The sequence below is a fragment of the Tamandua tetradactyla genome, chromosome 2, assembly GCF_023851605.1.
Source record: "Tamandua tetradactyla isolate mTamTet1 chromosome 2, mTamTet1.pri, whole genome shotgun sequence".
Taxonomy (NCBI): domain Eukaryota; kingdom Metazoa; phylum Chordata; class Mammalia; order Pilosa; family Myrmecophagidae; genus Tamandua; species Tamandua tetradactyla.
The window spans coordinates 215,127,737-215,151,522 of record NC_135328.1 but is presented as its reverse complement, the minus strand read 5'-3'; the positions used below and the strand labels follow the sequence as shown (position 1 = coordinate 215,151,522).

At 33.7% G+C, this 23,786-nt stretch overlaps 1 protein-coding gene across 10 annotated transcripts in view; it reads left to right on the top strand.

Moving 5' to 3' along the window:
- The window catches only part of KIF1B (kinesin family member 1B), a 192,930-nt gene that overhangs the window by 52,420 nt on the left and 116,724 nt on the right, over positions 1-23,786 (top strand). For all 10 annotated transcript variants that reach the window (XM_077151354.1, XM_077151351.1, XM_077151352.1 and 7 more), the window contains exons 3-12: positions 6,478-6,554; positions 8,108-8,287; positions 9,989-10,054; positions 13,503-13,681; positions 14,254-14,365; positions 16,446-16,523; positions 17,426-17,491; positions 21,258-21,333; positions 22,144-22,222; positions 23,639-23,781. In XM_077151354.1, coding sequence (XP_077007469.1) covers positions 8,165-8,287; positions 9,989-10,054; positions 13,503-13,681; positions 14,254-14,365; positions 16,446-16,523; positions 17,426-17,491; positions 21,258-21,333; positions 22,144-22,222; positions 23,639-23,781 — 922 coding nt within the window. In that variant the 5' untranslated portion in view covers positions 6,478-6,554; positions 8,108-8,164. The remainder of the gene's footprint in view (positions 1-6,477; positions 6,555-8,107; positions 8,288-9,988; positions 10,055-13,502; positions 13,682-14,253; positions 14,366-16,445; positions 16,524-17,425; positions 17,492-21,257; positions 21,334-22,143; positions 22,223-23,638; positions 23,782-23,786) is intronic.

Sequence of the window (23,786 nt, the reverse complement as noted above, 5' to 3'; positions counted from 1 at the left end):
ATGCTCTTTTTACGTTGAGGAAGTTTCCTTCTATTCCTATCTTTTGAAGTGTTTCTATCCAGTAAGGATGCTGGATTTTATCAGATGTTTTTTTTTTTCTGTGTCAAACAGTAAGATCATGTGGTTTTTCTCCTTTAAATTGTTAATGTGGTATATTATATTAATTGATTTTATGTTGACCACTCTTGCATTTCGGGAATAATACCTGCTTGATCATAGTAAATAAATTAGTGCTGTTGGATTAGATTTCCAAGTATTTTTTTATTTTGAGAACTTTTGCATCTATATTCATTAGAGAGATTGGTCTGTGATTTTCTTGTATACCTTTCCTTGGCATTAGGCTGGTGTTGGCTTCATTGTATGAGTTAGTTCTTCAATTTATTTGGATGAGTTTAAGCAGGATTGGTATTAATTCTTCTTGGAATGATTGGTAGAATTCACCTGTGAAACCATCTGGTTCTGGGCTTTTCTTTATGGGAGATTTAAAAAAATTTTTTTTTAATTTTTATTAATTAAAAAAATTAACTAACACAACATTTAGAAATCATTCCATTCTACATATACAATCAATAATTCTTAATATCATCACATAGATGTATAATCATCATTTCTTAGTACATTTGCATCGATTTAGAAAAAGAAATAGCAAGATAACAGAAAAAGAAATAAAATGATAATAGAGAGAAAAAAATAAAAATAAAAAATAAAAAATATATAAAACAAAACAAAACAAAACAAAAACAAAAAAAACTATAGCTCAGATGCAGCTTCATTCAGTGTTTTAACATAATCACATTACAATTAGGTAGTATTGTGCTGTCCATTTTTGAATTTTTGTATCCAGTCCTGTTGCACAGTCTGTATCCCTTCTTTATGGGAGATTTTTGATGACTGATTCAGTCTCTTCATTTGTGGTTGGATTGTTGAGGTCTTCTGATTCTTCTAGGCCAGTGTAGGTTACGCATGTGTTTATCGGAATTTGTCCATTTCATCTAGGTTGTCTAATTTGTTGGCATACAATTGTTCATACTATCTCCTTATGATCTTTTTTATTTCTGTGGCGTCAATAGTAAGATCCCCCGTCTCGTTTCTGATTTTATTTGCAACTTCTCTCTTTTTCCCTTTGTCAGCCTAGCCAAGGGTTTGTCCATTTTCTTGATCTTTTCTAAGAATCAGTTTCTAGTATTGTTGATTCTCCATTGTTTTTTTTTGTTCAATTTTATTCTTTTCTACTCATATCTTTTTATTTCTTTCTGTTGTAGTTTGCTAGCTGCCGGAATGTAATCCAGAGATGGATTGGCTTTCAATAAAAGGGGATTTATTTAGTTAACCTATAGTTCTTCAGAGGAAAGGCAGCTAACTTTCAACTGAGGTTCTTTCTTACACGGGAAGGCACAGGACGATCTCTGCTGGCCTTCTCTCCAGGCCTCTGGGTTCCAGTGACTTTTCCCAGGGTGATTCCTTTCTGCTTCTCCAAAGGCATGGGCTGAGCTGTGAGTGCTGAGATGAGGTATGCTGAGCTGCTTGGGCTGTGCTACGTTGAGCTCTCTCATTTAAGCACCAGCCAATTAAATCAGACATCATTCATTGTGGCAGGCACATCTCCTAGCTAACTGCAGATATAATCAGAAACAGATGAACTTCACATGCCATTGGCTCATGTCCACAGCAATAGAACTAGCCAAGTCGACACCTGAATCTAACTATCACACTTTCCTTCTGATTGCTTTTGGGTTAGTTTGCAGTCCTTTTTCTGATTCCTTCAGATGTGCAGTTTTGGTTTTGCTTTTAGCACTTTCTTCTTCTTTTTTTTTATCGTATAGTATAACATATATACAGAGCAAGAATTAAAAAAGCAATAGTTTTCAAAGCACTCTTCAAAAAGTGGTAACAGGATCGATCCCAGAGCTTGTCATGGGCTACCATGTGATCCTCTCATATTTTTCCTTCTAGCTGCTGCAGGATATAGGAGGCTAGAGGGCTTACATACTTTTTTATCATCACTATCAACTTTTTTTCCTTCTTTTTTTGTGAACAATAGCATATATACAAAAGCTATAAATTTCAAAGTATAGTACCACAATTGGTTGTAGAACATATTTCAGACTTTCACATGGGTTATAATTCCATAATTTTAGGTTTTTACTTCTAGCTGCTCTAAAATACTAGAGACTAAAAGAGATATCAATTTAATGATTCAGCATTCATATTCATTTGTTAAATCCTGTCTTCTATGTATAATTCCACCATCATCTTTGATCTTTCCATACCTCTCTCTGGAGTTATTTGGGGTATGACAATTCTAGAGTTTTGATACTGGAAAGGTCTGTCACTAATAGTAGGGAGATGAAACTGTCTGATGTTCTGGAGAGGTTGGGCTAGGTTTCAGGGCTTATCTGGACCAGAGACCCATCTGGAGGTTGTGGGTTTCTGGAAAGTTACTCTAGTGCATGGAACCCTTGTGAAATCTTATATATTGTCCCAGGTGTTCTTTAGGATTGGCTGGAATGGTCCTGGTTGGGGGTTGGCAGGTTACGATAGGTAGCAAGGTCTTCCTGAAGCTTGCATGAGAGCAACCTCCAGAGTAGCCTCTCAACTCTTATTTGAACGCTCTCTGCCACTAATACTTTGTTAATTACGGTTCTTTCCCCCTTTTTGTTCAGGATTTAATAGTTGATCCCACATTTCTTCCTTCTTTTAATGTAGGCATTTAAGGTTATAAATTTCCAACTCATGATTGTCTTCACTGCATCCTAAGTTTTGGTGTGTTGTGTTCTTGTTTTCATTCATCTCGATATATTTGCTGATTTCTCTTGCAATTTCTTCTTTGACCTACTAATTAAGAGTGGGATGTTTAACCAGTTTTCTGCCGGTTACTGATTTTAATCTTCATTCCATTGTGATCAGAATCTTTTAAAATTTATGTAATTCCATTCTTATGTGCTTGCTTCCTGAGAAACAAATTAGAAGTCTTATATACTGTATTTAACTCAGTTGACCTTGATCCAGAAACCATTGTGTTAGTTATTATTGCCCAGTCTTTCTATATTTTTTCCTTGAAAGCTGGTAAAATCCATTGGTATTTTATGTATATATTGCACATGTGTGCAGTTTTTTTTTTTCCTTTTATGTTCCTGAAAATGGTACAGGGTTTCATAAAGTTAAAATTGTACATGATGCATAGAGGTCATTCATCTGAGTACTTGTTTGGTGTGGGGCAGTGTAGATGATCTATAAGGTCACAGTCCATTGACTTAGTGATTTGTTGTGATTAACTCCAAATGGGCACAGGCCTAAAAGTGGGGAAAGGGGACCCCCATTGCCATACTTGGTCTCTAGCCAAGAAGTAAAATTCTTATATTTATGCTTTAGGTATTATCTCAGTTTTAGAGAGTACACAACAATTCAGTAATACCCAAGATCACACAAAAAATCTAAAATGTAGTATTTTTAAATTGTTCTTGTATGTTTAGAATATTAAAAGATGCAGGATTGGTATTAATTCTTCTTGGAATGATTGGTAGAATTCACCTGTGAAACCATCTGGTTCTGGGCTTTTCTTTATGGGAGATTTAAAAAATTTTTTTTTAATTTTTATTAATTAAAAAAATTAACTAACACAACATTTAGAAATCATTCCATTCTACATATACAGTCAATAATTCTTAATATCATCACATAGATGTATAATCATCATTTCTTAGTACATTTGAATTTTCCCCTTTCTCATTTCTCTCAAGGGGACTTTGCAAATATGTTATTATTCACTGTTCAGATCCTTCTGGGATTTATCGAGGCATCACTCTGGACAAACCTACTCAAGGTTCCATGTACTTATGGTGTTCAATTAAGCTGTCCATAAAGGAAAATTCTGAGTTGTATGTATCTTATTAGAATAAAAATAAAAAAAAAAAAAGAAAGAAAATCCATAGGACTCTACAACTCAAGCAATGAACCCTAGGGTGAACCATGGAGTATAGTATATAATACAATTATAAAAAATGTTCTTTCATTAAATGTTCTTTCATTAAATGTTCTTTCATTAGTTGCGACAAATATACAGCACTAATGCAATATGTTAATAATAGGGTGGTATATGGGAACTCTGTATTTTTTACATGATTTTCCTGTAAACATATAACTTCTGTAATTAAAAAAACAGTGAAATAACACAGCCATATAACTATTACTTAAGTTAAGAAACAAAAATTGCCAATGGTTTCAGAAGCCTATCCTGCCAAAGAAGTAACCACGATATTGAATTTTGCGTTGTTTTAATGTCTTTTGTATTTAGGAATTGAATTGTTTTAAATATTGTGGGTAAATTTAATCTTGCTTGACAAAACTTTTATAATAAATGGCTCTTTAAAATTGTGTTTTGATTTACTTATGTTATAATAAAAAGGGTTTGTTGTTGTTGAATAGAGCCAATTATTTTTAAAGCAGCTTGGTTTCAAAGCTGGAAGTTAGAAAAACCTACCTTCAGAAAATTTTGAAAATCTAGGAAAATGGAGTATTGAGGAAGAGGAAACTTTCAGTCTAATCAGAAGTTACTCACTGGTGTACTTTTTATTTCTTTTTCTTTACTAGGGAAGAGAGAACAAAAGGATCATGTCTGAGCAATAGCTCTATCTAAAGTTGTTCTTGAGAGAATTGGTACCACCAGTGAGTAGTTAAAAGGCCAAATGAAATAGGGTTAAGTGAAATAGGCCATACCCAGTGGAATCCAGCACATTTTCTAGCAGTTAGAAGTGCTTATTTAACTATGTTTTTTTTCTACTTCAGAGGTCAGGCCCTGCATCTTACCATTGCCCTTATTGCTGGGCACTAAAACCTGGAACCTGGCTCACACTGTGACTAATTTCTGTTTTCTTGTCAGTGTGTGTGCTCTCATCTTTTAAGAACAATTATCTTCATAGTTCCCTGTTTAAAATAGGTAAAGAGAGGTTTAAACCATACCTTTGGTATAATTTGGGGGAGGTAATAATGTACATAATATATATATATTAATTTAAAATGCCTTACTGTGTTTTGCTTTGGGAATCACTGCATATAGAGAATAAGCATGTAAATGATTGGTGTCTTGGCTAAAATGTGGGGCTTTGTAGTTTTGAGTGAGTGATTTAATCTCTCTGTGCTGTTATCTTTATCTGTAAAATGGGAATAATGAGACATCTGCCTCATTGTGTAGTTGTGGGGATAAATAGCTTGGTATACAGAAAGTACTTGAAACTTGGAGTAACAGTGTTTTGTGTATGTTGGCTATTCCTTTAAATCTCAGATGTTGTGACTTTTGGTTAGAAATACATTTCATTGCTAGATTACCATTTATGTGTGGGTGGGGAGTTCTTTCTAGAAGAAGTCTCCTTGTCACATGATGATTTGCAGCATTAGCCTTATTAATACTCTGTCAGCATTTGTGGTTGAAAGACAAGTGTGTGTGGCCATACCCAGTGGAATCCAGCAAGAGAAAGAACTAAGCACAGTAGCAGCTGTTGCTATTTGTGTCCAAAGCAGCAGCTGCCCCAGACAAATTTATTTTTTAATCCTGATCTCATTGATAGCCTGGGATGTGGCCTTGCCTTAGAAATGTGGAGTGGCTGAGATGTCCTGTCTTTGAGGTGATTTCATGACCACATGTTATAAAGGATTCTGTTCCATGTGAAATATGAGGAGCTAAAGCTTTGTGTCTATGAGAAAGGAAGAGAGATTAAGCCTCAGCATTCTCAGTCAGTCCCTGAAGTGTATAGTGTAACTGGATTAATTATATGAGAAATTGTATAGAGAAATGACTTTTAATCCATGAAAAATGACTTTTAATATGGACAGGAAGACTTCATGCTTTTCAGTAAAAAATGCCATATTTCTGTTTTATGACGTTCTACATATGATTTATTAGTTTGTGATTCCATCACGTACATATATATATGTATGTATGTATATGGGGAGTATGTATGTACAGAGTTTATGTAGTCAGTCCACTGTGGATTTTAGAAATAGGATCATCTTTCTAGTGAATACTTTTCTGAAGTAAGTAATATGATCTTTAAAAAAATTGTTTCAAATAGTAATTGGAATAATTCACTAATTTTCTCATTTTTATTCCTCAAATGCTAAAATATTCTAAGTCTCATGAGAAACATTGAGATAGTAACCTGTACCATTTCCAGATTTTGGTATTAACTTCTTAAAGGGAGGATAAATATTCAGTCACAAAATATTTACTGAGTGCATACTGTGTATGAACCATATTCTCTTATGAATCCTGGGACTACCCAGTAAATATTGTTGGTGTGATTTTTTTGAAGTGCCATATACAGATCACCTTTTCAGACTGGTGTTTTCATATTTCGATTGCCCTATTAAGATTCAGTGCCTTGAATTTACTGATTAGAATATTTTGAACATATAACATCCATGTTGAACTAAACATGTAAATGTGAGTTACTTATAAGATTAAAACATTTCATGTTCTAGGTATTATTAACCCAAAGAACCCAAAGGAAGCTCCAAAGTCCTTCAGCTTTGACTATTCCTATTGGTCTCACACCTCGGTAAGTGAACCCTGGTACAGGTGCTGGCACAGGTCTTGGAATTTGCTGTTGTAGCATCTGCTACCTCCCCTATCCTTTGTTTTATGTGGGGGTGGGGATATTTGTTTTTGTTTTTTTGCCTTTTCTCTTAGCCAAACAGAACCAGTTCTTGTTTTGTAAATGTGGTCTAGCATGTGTTCAGTTTTTGATGTGGTGAATGCTAATCTGAAGAAAAAGTATTCTCCATAATGAAGTACTTTGGTTGATGGAAAGTTGACACACACACAGCACACTTTTTAATTTACACTATTTAACTTAATTTACACTATTTAACTGTAATTTAACACTATTTAACTTACACTAAATTTATACTGAACCTCTTTTCATCTGTGATTTAGACATCCCTTGAGGATTACTTATCAATATTTCAGGATTCTTATCAACACCACTGTACCTGTAGATCTTAGGAAGTACCAAATTGAAGATTGTTTAGTATATTGTTAATTGTGAGTTAAAATTTAAGGAAATAGGGAGCACAAGTAAAGAAGGTACGGTTAGTTAGCAAGATTGTAATGCTTGTGGTCAAATTTTTTTAAAGTCATGTTAGGACAGTAGGTTTTTGGACATTTTGAAAAAGCCTGCAGGTCCACAAGGAAAATAAAGGTTACCAGCATCTAGGAAAATGGAGAGTAGGCATTTCATAGTACCCTTACACAGTGAAAGACCTAAAATCTTGCTGACTTGCAGAAACTGTTCCTAAACTAGAGTTTGCTTCTACATCATCCATCTGTTTGTTATGCAATTTGTTTGTTTTTTCCTTCGGATGTGTTGGGAAGTAGATTTTTAAAAACTATTGACAAAACCTAATGCCAAGGGAAGTGCTTATGAACGGGACTGGAAGCATTCCTCATTGAAAGTGTGTTTATTGAGAAGTATTCACAGCACCTGGAACAACTTCAAAAAAGTATTTTGATATGTGAATTTGACCTTTGATTTTTAGCTCCACTTTTCACTTAAGAAAATCTTGTCAAAGCTCCCTATGGATAGAAGAATGATAACTTCTAAGGTTACAGAAAATGAAGTGTAATCATGCCAGATAGTTTCATGTAGATATTTTTATGTCTGGCTAATTTGGATGAGTGTAGTAGTGCCTCTGTATTTATGTGGTGTGCTTTAATGAGAAACATAATGTACGTGCAGGGAAGATTTTAAAAATTTATAGTGTATTTTTGGGGGTGCAAGGGTAGTTCAGTGGTAGAATTCTTGCCTGCCATGTGGGAGGCCTGGGTTTGATTCCCAGCCCATGTACTTCCCATACAAACAAGCAAAAAAACAAACGAAAAAACCCAACCAAACAAAAAAATTCAGCAAATGATGCTGCAGTAAGGGGATATTCACATGGAAAAAGAATGAAACGTGACGCCCACCATACAGCCTACAAAAAAAAAAGATTATAGTATACTTTTAGGTGCCTATTAGATTCCAAACACTTGTGGTTTATTATAGAGGCAATCAGTTAAGTGTAGGAAAGACTGTGATAAAATATGATTTATTTCTCCTTTTAACCTTTACAGCCTGAAGATCCCTGTTTTGCATCTCAAAACCGTGTGTACAATGATATTGGAAAGGAAATGCTCCTACATGCTTTTGAGGGATATAATGTCTGTATTTTTGCCTATGGACAGACTGGTGCTGGGAAATCTTATACAATGATGGGTAAACAAGAAGAAGGCCAGGCTGGCATCATTCCACAGGTAAAAAAAAAACAAAGCCCAAACAACAAAAACCTCTGTTCATCCTTACTGTTAATCTTAAATTGCTTTAACAGGTATTTTACTTAACAGAATTCAATCAAGGACTATTTGTGCAAGGCCCAAAGAGGAATAATCTGTTTCTTTCCCTCAAAGGAGCTACAGTGTTTTGGTAGAGATCCACATGTATATCTCTGTCTTTAAGGGTGGAAAAGTTAACATTTTGTAAAGATTTTGCTGTATACCTGGTGTCATTTTATTTTATGTTTTGAAAAGTGTTACTGGCTGCTTAAGCTATGAAATATGTCTGCGATACTCACTTAATATAAAACCTAAATCTCATGAAACATTTGAAAATAGTTAGCTTTTCTTTCTAAAGACAGTAAAACATCTGAGATATAGGATGTGTAATAAGATAAGCCTTTCAGAAATACTTAGTAATTTAATACTATCACTTTAAAGTTTGAAGAGACCAAGATTTATTTTTTCAAGAGTACTTAGTATTTCTTGTTTTGATCTTCTGTTCTTAGGAAACAGAAAATTTCTGATGTAGGTATTTAGGAGGAACTTTAGTTGTTAAAAAGAGAAATGTAGTCTGCTCTTATTAACTACATTTGGGATTAATTTGGTGGTGTTTTACTCTAAGCCACAGTGCCACCATCTCTATATTCCAAGAATAAAATACGTAAGATGGCAATAGCTGCCTTTTTTTTTTGAATGGGCCAGCACTGGGAATCAAACCCAGGTCTCCGACGTGGCTGGCGAGAACTCTGCCACTGCACCACCATCGCCCACCCCAATAACTGCCTTTTGAAAATGAATTATTAGATAATTTAAAATTCACCTACATAATTGAAATGCTTAATTATTAATAAAGATTGAGAAATTTTCAGGAAAAATTGCACATACTAGCATATTTTTTTTGTAATTAAATGCTAAGACATTTATTTGGAAATTGCCCTTTGTGTATAGTAATAATAATTGTAATACTAGTTTGAGAAAGCATTACATAGTTCTCACTATGGATCAATCACAGGTCTAAGAGCTTTATAGATATTAGCTCACTTAATCCTTATAGGACTCTAAAATGTGAGTTCTTTTGTTATTTCCATCTTACAGATGAGGGAACTGAGGCATTGAGGGATGTCACTTGCCCAAGTAAGTGGCAGAGTCAAAATTCTAATTGCAGGCACGGTAGTTCTGAAGTTTTTCTCTTTACCACTATGCGATACTTCTTCAGCAATAATTGTTTGTAGATTATAGCAAGTATTGCTAAATAGCCTTATTTATTTTATCCTGTTACCACCCTCAGTTTCTCCTTCCTTTCCCCTTAGCTTTAATTTGTTCATTGTTGGAGTTCTTACATAATTACATTGGTATCTCTTTTCTGGTAGAATTTTGGAGTACTTTATTTTAATACAAAAGCATGTTGTTTTTTTAAGATGATTATTATGTAGAAACTGCTATTTGTAATAAATTTTTAATTCTGTTTAGACTTCTAGAGAATCATGAAGCTACAGTTCATTTTCAAAATATATATATTGATTGCTATAATCATAAGGTATAGCAAATGAAAACTTAGTTGATTTTTTTATTAATTATTTTTATTAAAATACCACCTTTTAAATAAGAAATTCTAGGGATATGGAAGGTTTAGGTTTTGTAATTTATATTATTTCTGTGTCTCCCATTCTGCTTCTGTAGTTGTGTGAAGAACTGTTTGAGAAAATCAATGACAACTGTAATGAAGAAATGTCTTACTCTGTAGAAGTGAGTAGAACCACGGGTTAAAAGCATGTATCCCCTCAGACATGACCTTTACTAGGCTCCAAATCTTAACTGTGCTGTGGACCACTTACCTATTCCCCAGTTTTATCCGTTTAGGCTCTTCTAAGTTTTGGTTATAATGAATAATGTTTCAATTAAATCCTTATTCATAAGTCTATGCCTTAACCTCTCCCCCCCCCATGCTCCCAGTTATCTCCTTTGAATGTATCCTGGTAGTCAAACAGTACATTTGGATTGCCACCTGGCCTTTTAGCAAGGACCACTGTACCAATTTGCAGTCCAACCAGGGGGGTATAAGCACAATTTTGCCATTGCCAACATTTAGTATTAACATTTTTTTAAGTCTTTGTCAGTTTGATAAAGGAAAATTTGTCATTCTTATTTAAGTTTGAATTCTTTTGATTATTAGTATGGTTGAACATCTTATAAATTATGCATAGGCTTTTTTATGTTTTTGGATCTTAATATTTTTCTTACTAAATTGCGTGAACCCTTCTTTAATATAGGCATAGATTTTTTTAAATGTATGTAATCAAATCTTTTCTCCCCCTTTATAATTGGTTATAAGCTTGAAAAGTTATTCTTATCCAGTGTTAACCTTGGTTCTTTTAAGAAGAGGTCTGTAGAATCACTTTCATGTACATTACTTTATTTGATATGTATTTCCCTTTGTATTTCCCTTTATTGTTTGTGTGCTTTTTGAAACTTGTTTTAGCTCCCCTTTTTTGGTATTCAATTTCACAGTGACTAAAATTCTGTAACTGAAATTCTGTTTCAGCTCTAAGGAATTAAGATTTCCTTTAAGGGTAAATACTTGGGTAAATTGAAATACTAGTGGTCAGTGAGAAGGAAGCATAAGGGGTATGGGATACATGAGTTTTTTCTTTTTATTTCTTTTTCTGGAATGATGCACATCTTCTAAAAATGATCATGGTGATAAATACACAACTATGTGATGATATTATGAGCCATTGATTGTATAATATGGTTGGATTGTATGTGTGTGAAGATTTCTCAATAAAAATAAAAGATGTCCTTTAAACAAGGCCCCCCACCCCCTTTTATTTGCATGTGTTGTAATATTCTGTAGGACAACACAATTCCTGGTTGATCTATTTAGCTTCTTTGGTCTTTATCTGTAAAGTGTTCCATATATTTAGAGATTTTAAACAATTCTACCTTGTGACTGTCATGCACCAAAAGGGGAATATGCTGCTCTAAAAATATTTTGTGTTAGAAAGAATTCTCTAAATAGCTCATCTCATCTCATCTTATAATCACTTTTTGAATCATGTTACAGAGACTTTGAACTTACAGGTAATAAAAGAAGTTGCCAGTTTCTTCCGTATGGATCAGAGTTCACAGGCTTGTTTGTAGTGCAGTGTAGAGCCCTTATTGTTACATGGTTCCTTCCATATTTGTGGCGCCTCTCTAACCTCTTCTCTCACTTTTCTCTGCTTATTCTCTGTGCTCTGGCCACACTGGCTTTCTTGCTATTTCTCAAATACACAGGAACATTCCTACCTTTGGCCTTGCATTTACTGTTCCTCTTCCTGAAACTTTTTTCCCTTGGGTAGCTCTTTGACTATATTTCTCACATCCTTTAAGTCCTTGATCAGATCTCACCCTCTCTATGAGGCTTACCTTGACTGCCTTATTTAATACTACAATTTGCCCTCTACCACAACACTCCAGATCTCAAGATCTTCCTTAACATTCATTATGTTTTAAGACACTGTATAGTTTTACTTATTTTTTATGTTTCTTGTTTATTATCAGTCTTTCCTGCTAGAATTATAAGCCCACTAGGGCAGGATTTTTATTTTATTTACTGATGTATGCCAGGTGCCTAGAACGTGCCTGGAAGATATTAGTGTTTGGTGAATTGGATTTGCCAAGTGGAGTCTATAATGGTTAGTTTAGAGGTGAAAAAAGTAATGATGGTTTTTACAGATTCATGTATTAGGGAATAAGTAGTGGAGCACATCGGTCCTTGGAATTTCTTAGTTTCATACCTGTGTGAAAAGTGGCAAATTTTCCAAGGAGATATGATATCTTCCTGGGATTCAGGCTTGTAAGTACACATTTAAAAACACAAAAATGATTAAAATACCATCTCATTTTTTAGGGTAACCTGCTGTTGGAAAGAATGTTTGTTATCCTCTTGTTTTACTGGCTCAGTTTATCTTTTAGTGTTCTCAAGTTTTGCCTTTTTTTTTTTTTAACTGATTTTAAAGTACAGCATAAAAATACAGATCAAAGATAGTAGGGGAAAAGGCTGAAGAAATGGAGATCAGGTTCTATTTCAGATACTCTGAAAATGTGTGTAGAAATTTAAAGTTGGAAACGTAGAAACTTTCTTCATACTTTTAAATAGCTCTTTGATATAGAAGGTATGATTCCTGGAGCGCATCATAATGTGGCTTATTCTGGTGAACTTAATTTACCCCAGTATAGAGTCTTGAGTTTAGAAGTTTGATTTTGTAGATTTATCTGGAACAGAACCATCCTTTAAAATCAGACACTTTTAAGTGAAACTCGTTTTGGTGATGCTATGAAACCAGAATGTTGCTTTATTACTTTCCCATAAGGAATAACTATTACCCAACCAGAACACTTGCATTAGTAAACTAATGCATTCTTTTCTTATGGGCCTACCTATATTGGAACCAGGTTGGTTATTAGGTGAGTATGGAATTGGAATGAGGGGAGTTAGAGTAATTAACTGTTTGATTGCCTCAGGTCAGGAAATGATAGCCTAAAACATTCATCTCCATAGGAGTGGTCCTGCTGATGGGACTAATATTCCTAAAGTGCATTGTCTGAGGCTTACTCTCCCCAGCAAGGCTTATATAAGTTCTGCCAAAATCAGCTTCTATTCTGATGAACTCTTACTCATTCTGGTGGCTATATTGTTTGTCCATGTTCAGTCATACTGTGGTCGGTCTTACAGTATTGGAATCACGCATCTTGTTTGTCATCCTTGTTCTGTAATATTGATGCTGTTCTTTAGTTTTAACTTTGATAGAAGACTTACTTCCCATGCTCTTAGTGGAACCTCACTGTAATTACCAGTTATAACAGTGTGCATTTTTAAAGACATAATGATAACTGATAAATGGCTGCTTAAATTTTTCTTTCTGCCCAACATAAATAGCAGTCACCGTGTGCCATACATGGCCTGTTTACTTCCTTTTCTTCCCTGAGAAAATCAGAAGATTTGTTCTAATCTATGTGGTATAATATCTGTGTATATGGTTGGTGGAATAAAGGGTCTAGAACCTGGCTTCAAAATATTCACTTCATAATGGTTGCTGTTGTATAATTGTAGAGCTTTTAATAAAAGTTAAAAAATCAGTTAAAAATATTTTTAATATATGGGATTTTTTTCCCCAACTCCTGTAAATTCACTTTAATTAATTGTTCCTAGGTGAGCTACATGGAAATTTACTGTGAGAGAGTACGAGATTTGCTGAATCCAAAAAACAAGGGTAATTTGCGTGTGCGTGAACACCCACTTCTTGGACCATATGTGGAAGATTTGTCAAAGCTGGCAGTCACTTCCTATACAGACATTGCTGACCTCATGGATGCTGGGAACAAAGCCAGGTACAGTAGGAAATAGATTAATGACTGAGTTCTTTGGCACATTTTGGGGCCCTTTAGTCTGTTAAGGGTTTGAGACTACATTTACAGCTGTGGAAGTTGCTTTGATAGTGAAGTTTTCTGACCCTTAGCTTATGCTGGAAAAGTGAGGGCTTCATCATGTTATGTTTCAAGGCAATGCCTGCTGAAACACATTAGAACTTGGGGTCAATTTTCTCTCAGGTTTGCATCAAGTCTGTAAAATGTTAGGCATTGTGTCTGTATTTGTCTGTTGTAGTAATTAATTCTGGAAAAAATTAGTGCTAATAAAGAATAAAAATTAAATGCTTCAGTGGGCTCTAAAGGGACAGCTGGAGTTTGAAAATTCTAATGGGGCCCTTTGGGAGTTGAAGGGTAACTTGATAGGCTCACAAATAAGGCAGTATTGAGAGCAATTGTGTAAGTTACAGTCTTGCAGTCTGTGAATGATAAAGCTGTTGCTTGTGATTGTTGTGTTTATAATGTACAGCTTTCTATCCATTTGAATTTTTATCTAAGAATTCCATTGTTCCATGGTCACCTTTATGTTTATTTAGGACAGTGGCAGCTACCAACATGAATGAAACAAGCAGCCGTTCCCACGCTGTGTTTACCATTGTTTTCACGCAGAAAAAGCATGACGCTGAAACCAACCTTTCTACTGAAAAGGTAGGGAACATCAAATCCTGGTCTTGAATTGTGAGGGATAACATCTCTGTATACAAAATACAGAGATGAAGGGAAGAAAATTGCTGTTTTACATAATGGAGAGTGTTTTATAGGTTCTGCTTATCTTTTTCTTTCACTTTAAACCAATTCGAGCATTGGTTCTGAAGTAAAATTACAGGATAGGAAATAGAGTTAAGAAACAACAATCCAAGACTTCGGGTCATATCTTAAAAACTATTCTATGCAAGAGAATTAAGTAGTTCAATAGGGAGAAAAATCTTTCCTTTTCTTCTTCTTGACTTGAACTGCTTATTACCTTATTAGCTTTCTTTAGTATGTATTTTTTATTTTTTTGAGGTATGATAAAGTTACCATGGGATTAAATGTTGAAGGGGACAGACATGGTATATTTTATTCCTGGAAAAAAAAAAAACACCTGTCCAGCAGTGATGATATTCTTCAGATATCTTTGCTTATTAATTTATCATTTTTTATGATGATTAAATATTGTTGACTTTGGAATTAGAATTTGCTTTGAATCCTGGCTCATCCCCTCTTCATCTTACCTGGATAGCTTACCTAACCTCTTTGTGCCTCAAATTCCTCATGTATAACAATCTCCTGGGGTTGTTAAAGGATTAAGTATCACAATAAAATGGATGCATATAATAGTGCCTGGCACAGAGTAACCACTCAGTAAATATTAGTTTTATTGGTATTATTGTTAATAATAAATTTATGTTGAATTCTACTCTGCCTATTTTATACTAAGTAGCATGCAGATGAATAAATCTCACGTTAGATTTACTGTACTGGAAAGTTATAAAAGAGTCTTTGCCTTTACAATACCATTGTCACTAAAAACTAAAATCCCCTTTTATTTGGTGACTTTCTTGTCTGTGTTTAGTTGGAAATTTTTTTTTAAAATATGCTACTCATGTAAGTGATCAGATAACTTGACACTGCTTAGCCAGAGGTTACGTTATTAAAGTATTTAGTAGTCAGTATTCTTTGTCTGCGTGTCATCAAGGAAAATTCTGTGTGAAAGCATTTCTGCCCTTCTCCCAACATGTCAAATATAGAAAATTAAAGATGTTAATCTCATAGCCTTAGTTTCCTTGATAACCCATTTTGAATAAATTTGTCTAAAATTTCTTGATGCTGTATTTATTTTCAACTTTATTGAGGTATTATTAAAGTGCAATAAACCATACTTATTTAAAGTATAGAACTAGATCTATGTATACAACTTTGAAACTAGTACCATGTAGTTAACGTAATTTCCATTACCCCCAAAATTTGCCTTATGCCTTTTTATAATCTGTGTATGCCTCTTCCTATCCCCATCCCCAGGCAATCTCTGAGCTGCTTTTTTCATTATAAATTTGTTTGCATTTTCTAGAATTTTATATAAATGTATTTTATATCATATAGTATATACTATATTTTGCTAGGCTTCTTTCAGTCAGCTCAATGATTTTGAGATTCATAGCATGTTTCAGTAGTTCATTCCTTTCAATTACTGAGGAGTATTCCATTGTATAGGTAAGCCATAGTTTGTCAGCTCACCTGTTGCTGGGCATTTGAGTTGTTTACAGTTTTTTATTATTGCAGCGAAGTCACTGTAAATATTTATATACAAGTCTTTATGTGGGTGCATGTTTTAGTTTCTCTTGATAAATACCTAGGAGTAGAGTGGTTGCATCCTATGATTGGTATATGTCTAATTTCTTAAGAAGCTACCAGACTGTTCTCCACATTCCTCCTGGCAGAATGTGAGTGTTACAGTTGCTTGAAGTTTGAGTTTTAATATGCCATTTAATGGATTGATGAGTTTCATGTATTTTTACTATAAAACTATGTGTTTATCCTAAAATTACTTCTTTTTAACCAAAATATTAGTATTTACTTTGTCCATGCTTTTTAAAGAATGTTTGTCTTTCTCTTCCAGTGCCATATTGTAAAGCTTTAAAATCTTAGTTCTCTTGGTACCTTAATATCTTAGTTCCCTACCTCTAAATATTTTCTGCTTCTATCTTGCCTGTTTATTAATTGCTCTGGTGTTATTGTTCTTTACTAGGTTAGTAAAATCAGCTTGGTGGATCTAGCGGGAAGTGAACGAGCTGATTCAACTGGTGCCAAAGGAACTCGATTAAAGGTATTTATTTTACCAAATACATGGCCTAATTAATAAATGTTATGACAGGGGTTCACATACTCTAGTGTGGGCCAAATTTGGCCCACTGCCTGTTCTTTGTACTAAACTTTTATTGGCATATGTCTATACTCACTTGTTTATATATTATTAATGGCTGCTTCCACACTATTATGACTATTGCAACTATTCAACTTTGTCATAATAGTGTGGAAGCAGCCATCAATAATATATAAACAAGTGAGAGTTGAATAGTTGCAACAGAGACTGTGTAACCCACAAAACCTAAATTATTTATGACCTAGTCTTTCACAGAAAAGTTTTGCCAATTCGTGGTCTATAACTTTAATGAAAGGATAATTTATATAACAGAATAGTTAGGGAGGACTTCATGAACAAGGTGAGAGTTTAATTAGGTTTTGAGGAATAGGCATACTTGGGCTAGATTGAAGTAAAGGGCAGTAATAGGAATAGGATACCCAAGATCCAGATTAAGAACAAGCATGGACTTTTTTAGAGATATTGCCTAAAGAGAACAGAAATTTCATGTTGGATTGTTGTTTGAGAAAGTTGTGTCCATAAGATTTTGGAGCATAAAATATCTTGATAATACTTAGGACTGTGAGTTAAACATGTGGTCATGGTATGTCATCAAGGGGAGAGGAGGAAAGATTGAGGAGTAAAGGATATTACTAGAAATTGGGGTCATAAGTAAACAAGTAATGTTAGCATATGGCTAAATGTATTTTATGTAGTATATATAAAATACATTTTTATATTTTATAAAATATAAAATTTTTATTTAATTTTATATAAATAAAATAGTATATACATTATAGTATATATGATGTAGCAGTAGTAGAAATTTTTCATCATAATTCTTTCATGTTTGGTATTTATTTTAGGAAGGAGCAAATATTAATAAATCTCTTACAACTTTGGGCAAAGTCATTTCAGCCTTGGCAGAGGTGGTAAGTTTTATGCTACATTATAAAGGAGAAGTGTTCAACAAATGTACTAGATGATAGTTTAGTATTGTTTATGAAGATTGTCCTTTTTGTCCCTTTTACATAATTTTGTCCTTTTAGAACTTTTCAGATAAGATACTAGGTAAAACACAGTTTAACTTTGCAATGAAAGTAAAAGAAATTAAGGAGAATGCATGTAAATACAGATCCAGAGAGGTTAGGGCAAAGACCTGAGATTTGACTAATGTGTTTTAGCCTATTTTCATCTTTCACAAAAAAAACGAGTGTATTCATTGCACATTCTTATCCCATAATGATCTCTTCTAAGTAGAGTGCAGTACCTTCTGGAGTATTTTCAGCAGTTTGACTTTGGCAAATGCTGTTAATTTGGGCGGGATGGTGGGTGGGCAACACTATAGAAAGAATTTTTTTAATAGCTTTATTCTTTTCTATTTCTTAACAGTAGAACAGTTAAACTGAGACAATTTTTGCATGAGGGGCTTCATTATTTAGGTTAGAAACAGAAAATATTAGTTACTGCATTCTTTTATTTAGTTTAATACCTCATGTGAATCTCTGAAAAGAATTAAATGCTTTTTTTGCTTGTCTCTGAGACATCATATTCAATCTATGACTTAAAATTTAAACCAAATATTTTTTTATTGGAGGCTTATTTGTGTTCCTGTTCTCTCCTTTAAATGCTTTCATCTGTAGGATAACTGCACCAGCAAGGTAAGGTAGAGTTTGGTAGAAATGAACTAGCTGTACAATCAACCATTATGATTTCACACCATCATCAGGATATATGGAGGCATGAGTAGGAATGGAACCTTCAGAAACCTTTTTGTCATTTTTACTGTCTGGAGTTTAGAATGGCCATTTATGGTGACTGAATCATAAAACTTTACACCAAAATTAATGTAGGTAACATACTGCGTTTTGGAGAAGGATTCAGAATAAAGAAATGAGAAAACTTTGAGGAAGCTTTTATGTTATATTATCTTACAATGTTCCTCCTAGTTATCTGTAGAACTGTCTCTTGAAGAAGTCCCTTTAGCAGTAAATAAATTTCTTAAGGCTACCTTAATAATATAATAATAATATAACTGGCTTTTTGAAATTACTACTAGATTTTTTAAAAAAACCTTATTTTATTGCCTTTACTTGTTTCCTACCATAATATAAATCATCACTTTTATTTATGTATTTTTTTTTGCTACTCTTGGCTTATACACAGACAAACTGAAGGCTGTAGAATCAAGTAAAAATTCTAACTGCATCTAGAAGACATATAATCGGCATCCTTTTTTATCCAGATAGTAGATTTTTCTCTTTCATATGTTTCTATACAAGTACTCTAAAATTTATAAAATACTCTTTTTATAAATAATATTCAGTGTACTTAATAGTTCTGAATCAGATGAGTAAACTTGGGGGTATAGGCAGTATTTGCATTGAAATATTTTATAGTCCTATTTTCAAATATATAATTTGTCTATTCTTGCTACTTCTATAAACAGAGCATAATAAGCCCTTTACTGTCTTTCTCCACGTATTAGAGAAAGCTCCTTAGATTGAGCAATCTTTCTATTTGATATTATCCATAAGTGCAAATTCTTCCTATATCTAATCTGTGTCCCAGATTGTTAAAACTTAGTGATCATTCTAACTTGTCCTGTCTCGTTTGCTCATCTATTACACCCATATCAACCATGGGATAAGTTTACAAAGAATAATGTATTTCACACATTGCTCTGTGCCACAATAGTTCACAAATGATTTTTTATTTTTAGTCAGTATTGTAAAACTCATTTAATGTATTTATGTCATAATTATAACTGACCAGAACTTAACTTCAGTTTTTATGTAACAAGCATGGGCATAATTTTTGGTGATTTAGGATGTATTGTTATTTCCACTGGGGAGAGAATTAGGATGATTATCATCCATACTTCTTTTTAGAGAGGTTAATGTTTTTTAATCTAACTACTGAAGCATTTATTTTTAAAAAAATGTATGGATGTGAAACACATGAAATTGATGCAGTAAGAGCAAAAAGAAAAAAATGTCTAAAATTCAGGGATGTTTTCAAACGATAAAAAGTGAAATTCTATTTATGTTTCCTCATTTAGCTGTTCTTCTTAATTTAGTCTAATTGACAGAAAGGAAAATGGGATATTTGGGGGAAGCCATATTCCTTATTTTTATGCTAATGTCTGCAGTCCATCTGCAGTTACAGTGATTAAAGTAAAAATCACTTTAACTGACATACTTTTTAAATTCTTGTGTCATTTTTAATGGACAGTGGACAAAGTGGAGTATTAGGTGTGGTGAGGAATTACAGAAGGATAAACTGAGGTCTCAGGCCTCAATGATATTGTAATGGAGTAAAAGCTAGTGCCGCTAAGCTGTGAATGACTGAAAGGCTTAATTCTGTCTCGAATTCTGTGCAATTTTAAAAAGAACCTGATATTGGAAATTACTTTCTTGTTCATAGACCATGGGGTTGAAATGGGATGGGAGGAAGGGGACGTTTTTGACAAGAGATGGAAATGGAATTGAAGTGCCACTTGTCCACTCAGTAAACCAGGGGTCAACCATTTAGTACTCCTGGATATCTTTGCTTTCTTGGAAAATAAGTCATCCTTAGTTTAAATTATACCAGGCATGAATTGTAAAACTTCTGTTTGCTGGGGAGATGTTTCTCAGTAAACCCTGGCTTTCCCTTTAGAAGCTTCCTAAAACATCACGACTTAGAGGTCAGTCAACAGATATTTGAGTAACTGTGACCTGCAAAGCATTTTCATTAAGTATTACTTTTGGCAGGTATCATACAAGGAGACCCTTGATAGATACAGAAAATTTACAATCTTTACAAATATTCATGTTAGCAAATCTCATTACTATCTTAGACCTTTTCACTTTTAGTCTCTGTCTAATGGTTGTATTTACTTGTATAATTTATTTTCCTATAATCCAAGTGTGCATTACTTTACAAGAGTTACTAGATATACAACAATCCACTTGAAGATTTGGTTGTTGGTTGACCGAGTAAATTTATTAAGTAAATGACTTGCTCCCTGCATCTAATGTGGAATGCACAGAATTCATATTTGTTCCTCTCAGAAATAGAAATCATTGTTTGAAGGACTGGGTATTAGATGATATTAAAGCATTGTGGTTAATTTTGTTAAGTGTGATGATGATCTTCTGGTATATTATTTACAAGAAAAGTCCTTTTCTGTTAGAGAAATCTACCTGAAGTATTTATGAGTGGTGAATTTCCTTAAAACATTAATAGCTGTAAAAGACATTATATGAACAGATGTTAGATAGTATTGATGTTAAATTTCCTGAATTTGGTCATTGTATAAACTTTGTTAGAGAATGTCTTTCCTTATCTGCTTTTTAGGGTAAAAGGGCATGATATCTGCAACTAACTTCACGAAGGTTCAGGAAAAAATGTATAGAAAGTGTTTGGGGGAAAAATGAAAGATGATAGGAAAAATATTAATAATTGTTGAAGCTACTCATTCATTATACTACTCTCAACTTTTCTATTATAAATTTTTCAAAATAAAATGTAAAAGGAAAAAATTACTTTGTTTCTCAACTTTGGGTATTGTGAATAATTGAAACTCTGGATGTTAAATTCAACAGTAATAGGGTTCTATTGTAATTTGATTTATGTGGAAATTTTAGGTTTGTTTACCTTTCATGTGAATTTTTTCCCTGAATAACTCTAAGGCCATTTCTTTCTCTTTTATAGAGTAAGAAGAAGAAGAAAACGGATTTTATTCCGTACCGGGATTCTGTACTTACTTGGCTTCTTCGGGAAAATCTAGGTATGTTTGATCTAACCACTGGTGAAAATTCCGTGTAGTTATCTTTTTAAAGCTACTCACTAGGTATCTTTTTGCTAATTGTCTTTGTAAGTCTGTTTTGGAGAAGAGTAATCTCTGGATCTTCATTTTACTAACTTGAATGCTTCTGGGTTTTTTTTTTTTTTTTTTCATTTTTATTCTTGATGACTTGTTCACTCTTAAGTCAGGGTTGTCTACTGTATATCATTTACTTCTGGACCTGAACTGTGGAGTAGTTTTCTTCCTGATTCCCCATGCTTGCTCCAACTATTGCATCTTTTTCATCTTTCAACACCCTATTCTTCTTTGAGATGCACCTAGACTGTGTGTATGTGTGTGTTTTGTGTGTGTGTGTAATTTTCTTCACTCATTTTTATTGCTGAAGTTTTTAGATTTTCAGGTAGCAGTCCTTCATTCACTGTACCTTAGTCCCTTTCTCACCTCTTCAACAAGGAGAAAGTAATCAACTGTGTCAAATGTTGCCAATAAAAGAAAGAGACTGGGACTGGGCTCTTGGACTTTCAAGTTGCTAAGAGCAGTTTTGCTGAAGTGGTAGGGTTGAAATCTTGATTGAAATGGGTTAAAAAAAGAGTGGGAGCAAAAGAATTGGAGATGGTGGATCTAGACCACAAAGTTTGAGTACTACAGTTTCTGGCAAGACAACATTCCTAGAAGTTTTTTGACTTTTTGTTAGATCTTAGGATCTGAGATTGAACTGTCAAATTTGACATACCCAATAAACTTCTTTCTAAAATGAGTGTGATTTGAGATCATCATGATTAATCTTTTCAGGAGGCAATTCTCGAACTGCAATGGTTGCTGCTCTGAGCCCAGCAGATATCAACTATGATGAAACTTTGAGCACTCTAAGGTACTCACTCTCACTTGATATTTTTTTTTTTAGGCAGAGGAATTTATTTTAAACTTTTTTTTTTTTTACTGTGACATATAAAATGCATTCTGAAAAGTGACAATTTCAAAGTACAGTTTAACGAGTAGCTATAAAGTTTCAAAGTATGGTATGGGTTACAGTTCCACAATTTCAGGTATTTCCTTCTGGCTGTTCTAAAACACTAGAAACTAAAAGGAAATGTCTATAATGATTCAGTTGTCATAATCCTTTGTTAAATCCTAACTTCTTAGTTACATCTCCTTCCTCTCATTTGATCATTCTCTCAGTCTTCAGGATATTTGGGCAATGACTGTTCTAACTTCTACATATTGAAAAAGGATGTTGACATTATAGGGTAGAGGGATGCAACTGGTTGACGGTTCCTCTGGGTTTCAGGACTAATCTGGTATAGGAACAATCTGGAGGTTTTAACTTTCTGAAAAATGACTTAAGTAAATCTTTTATAGAGTCTTAGACAGAGCCCTGGGTTTTCTTTAGGGTTTTCAGGAATACCGTTGGTTGGGGCTTGGCATACCTTGACAATTTGCAATACCCAGCTGAAGTTTGCTTAATTGTAACCTCCGGAATGACCTTTTGACTCTATTTAAAATCTCTTAGCCACTGAGCCTTATTTTGTTACATTTCTTTCTTTCTATTTTGGGGTGGTGCATGGTCTGGGAACCGAACCCATCTCTTTTGATCTTGACTAAATAGAACACAGTGCCATCGTATGCCATTTTGTTATGTCCTGACTTTTCTTATGTTGTTTGTATAGTCTTTCATAACAATTAATCCGTCTTATAACAGGGAAAATGTGAGAAACGGTTTTCAGTTTCATTAGGAAAGGCAGGAACTTTTTCATAGAAAAAAATAGAATTGTTCAAGTAAGATTTTTGGATAACTTATAGATAATAGTGAAAGTTTATTATTTTCATTTCTATAAAAAGTAATGGCTCCTTCTTATGGTGGTTGTCATTATAGAAATGTTCAAGTAGTAAAAAGTCATAAAATTATGTGTACATTAAAAGAAATATTACTGACAGTGTTCATTAACAAAGTGTTTTTATCTTTGGATGGGTTCCTTTAACTTTAATCTGAAACTTTACCTTTTTTCCCATTAAAAGCATTTGATATAATGGAAGGAACATTCTGTAATCTGATAGATTGGGTTTGAGTCTTCTCACCAGTGTTTATTTTCATTGTGATTTTTGGGCAAATAACAGATTTATCTGTCTTTTCATTTTTATAAGGTAGTGAACAGTTTTATACAGATGTATTATCAAGGCTCATAAAATGTAGAAATATGATGTTTATTTTAGAAATAATGGTACGTATCTTATGAGAAGTAGAGAATCTGAGTGTAACAGCAAAAATGAATTTTCTTTCTGGATCTAGATATGCGGATCGTGCAAAACAAATTAAATGCAATGCTGTTATCAATGAGGACCCCAATGCCAAACTGGTTCGTGAATTAAAGGAGGAGGTGACACGACTGAAGGACCTTCTTCGTGCTCAGGGGCTGGGAGATATTATTGATAGTAGG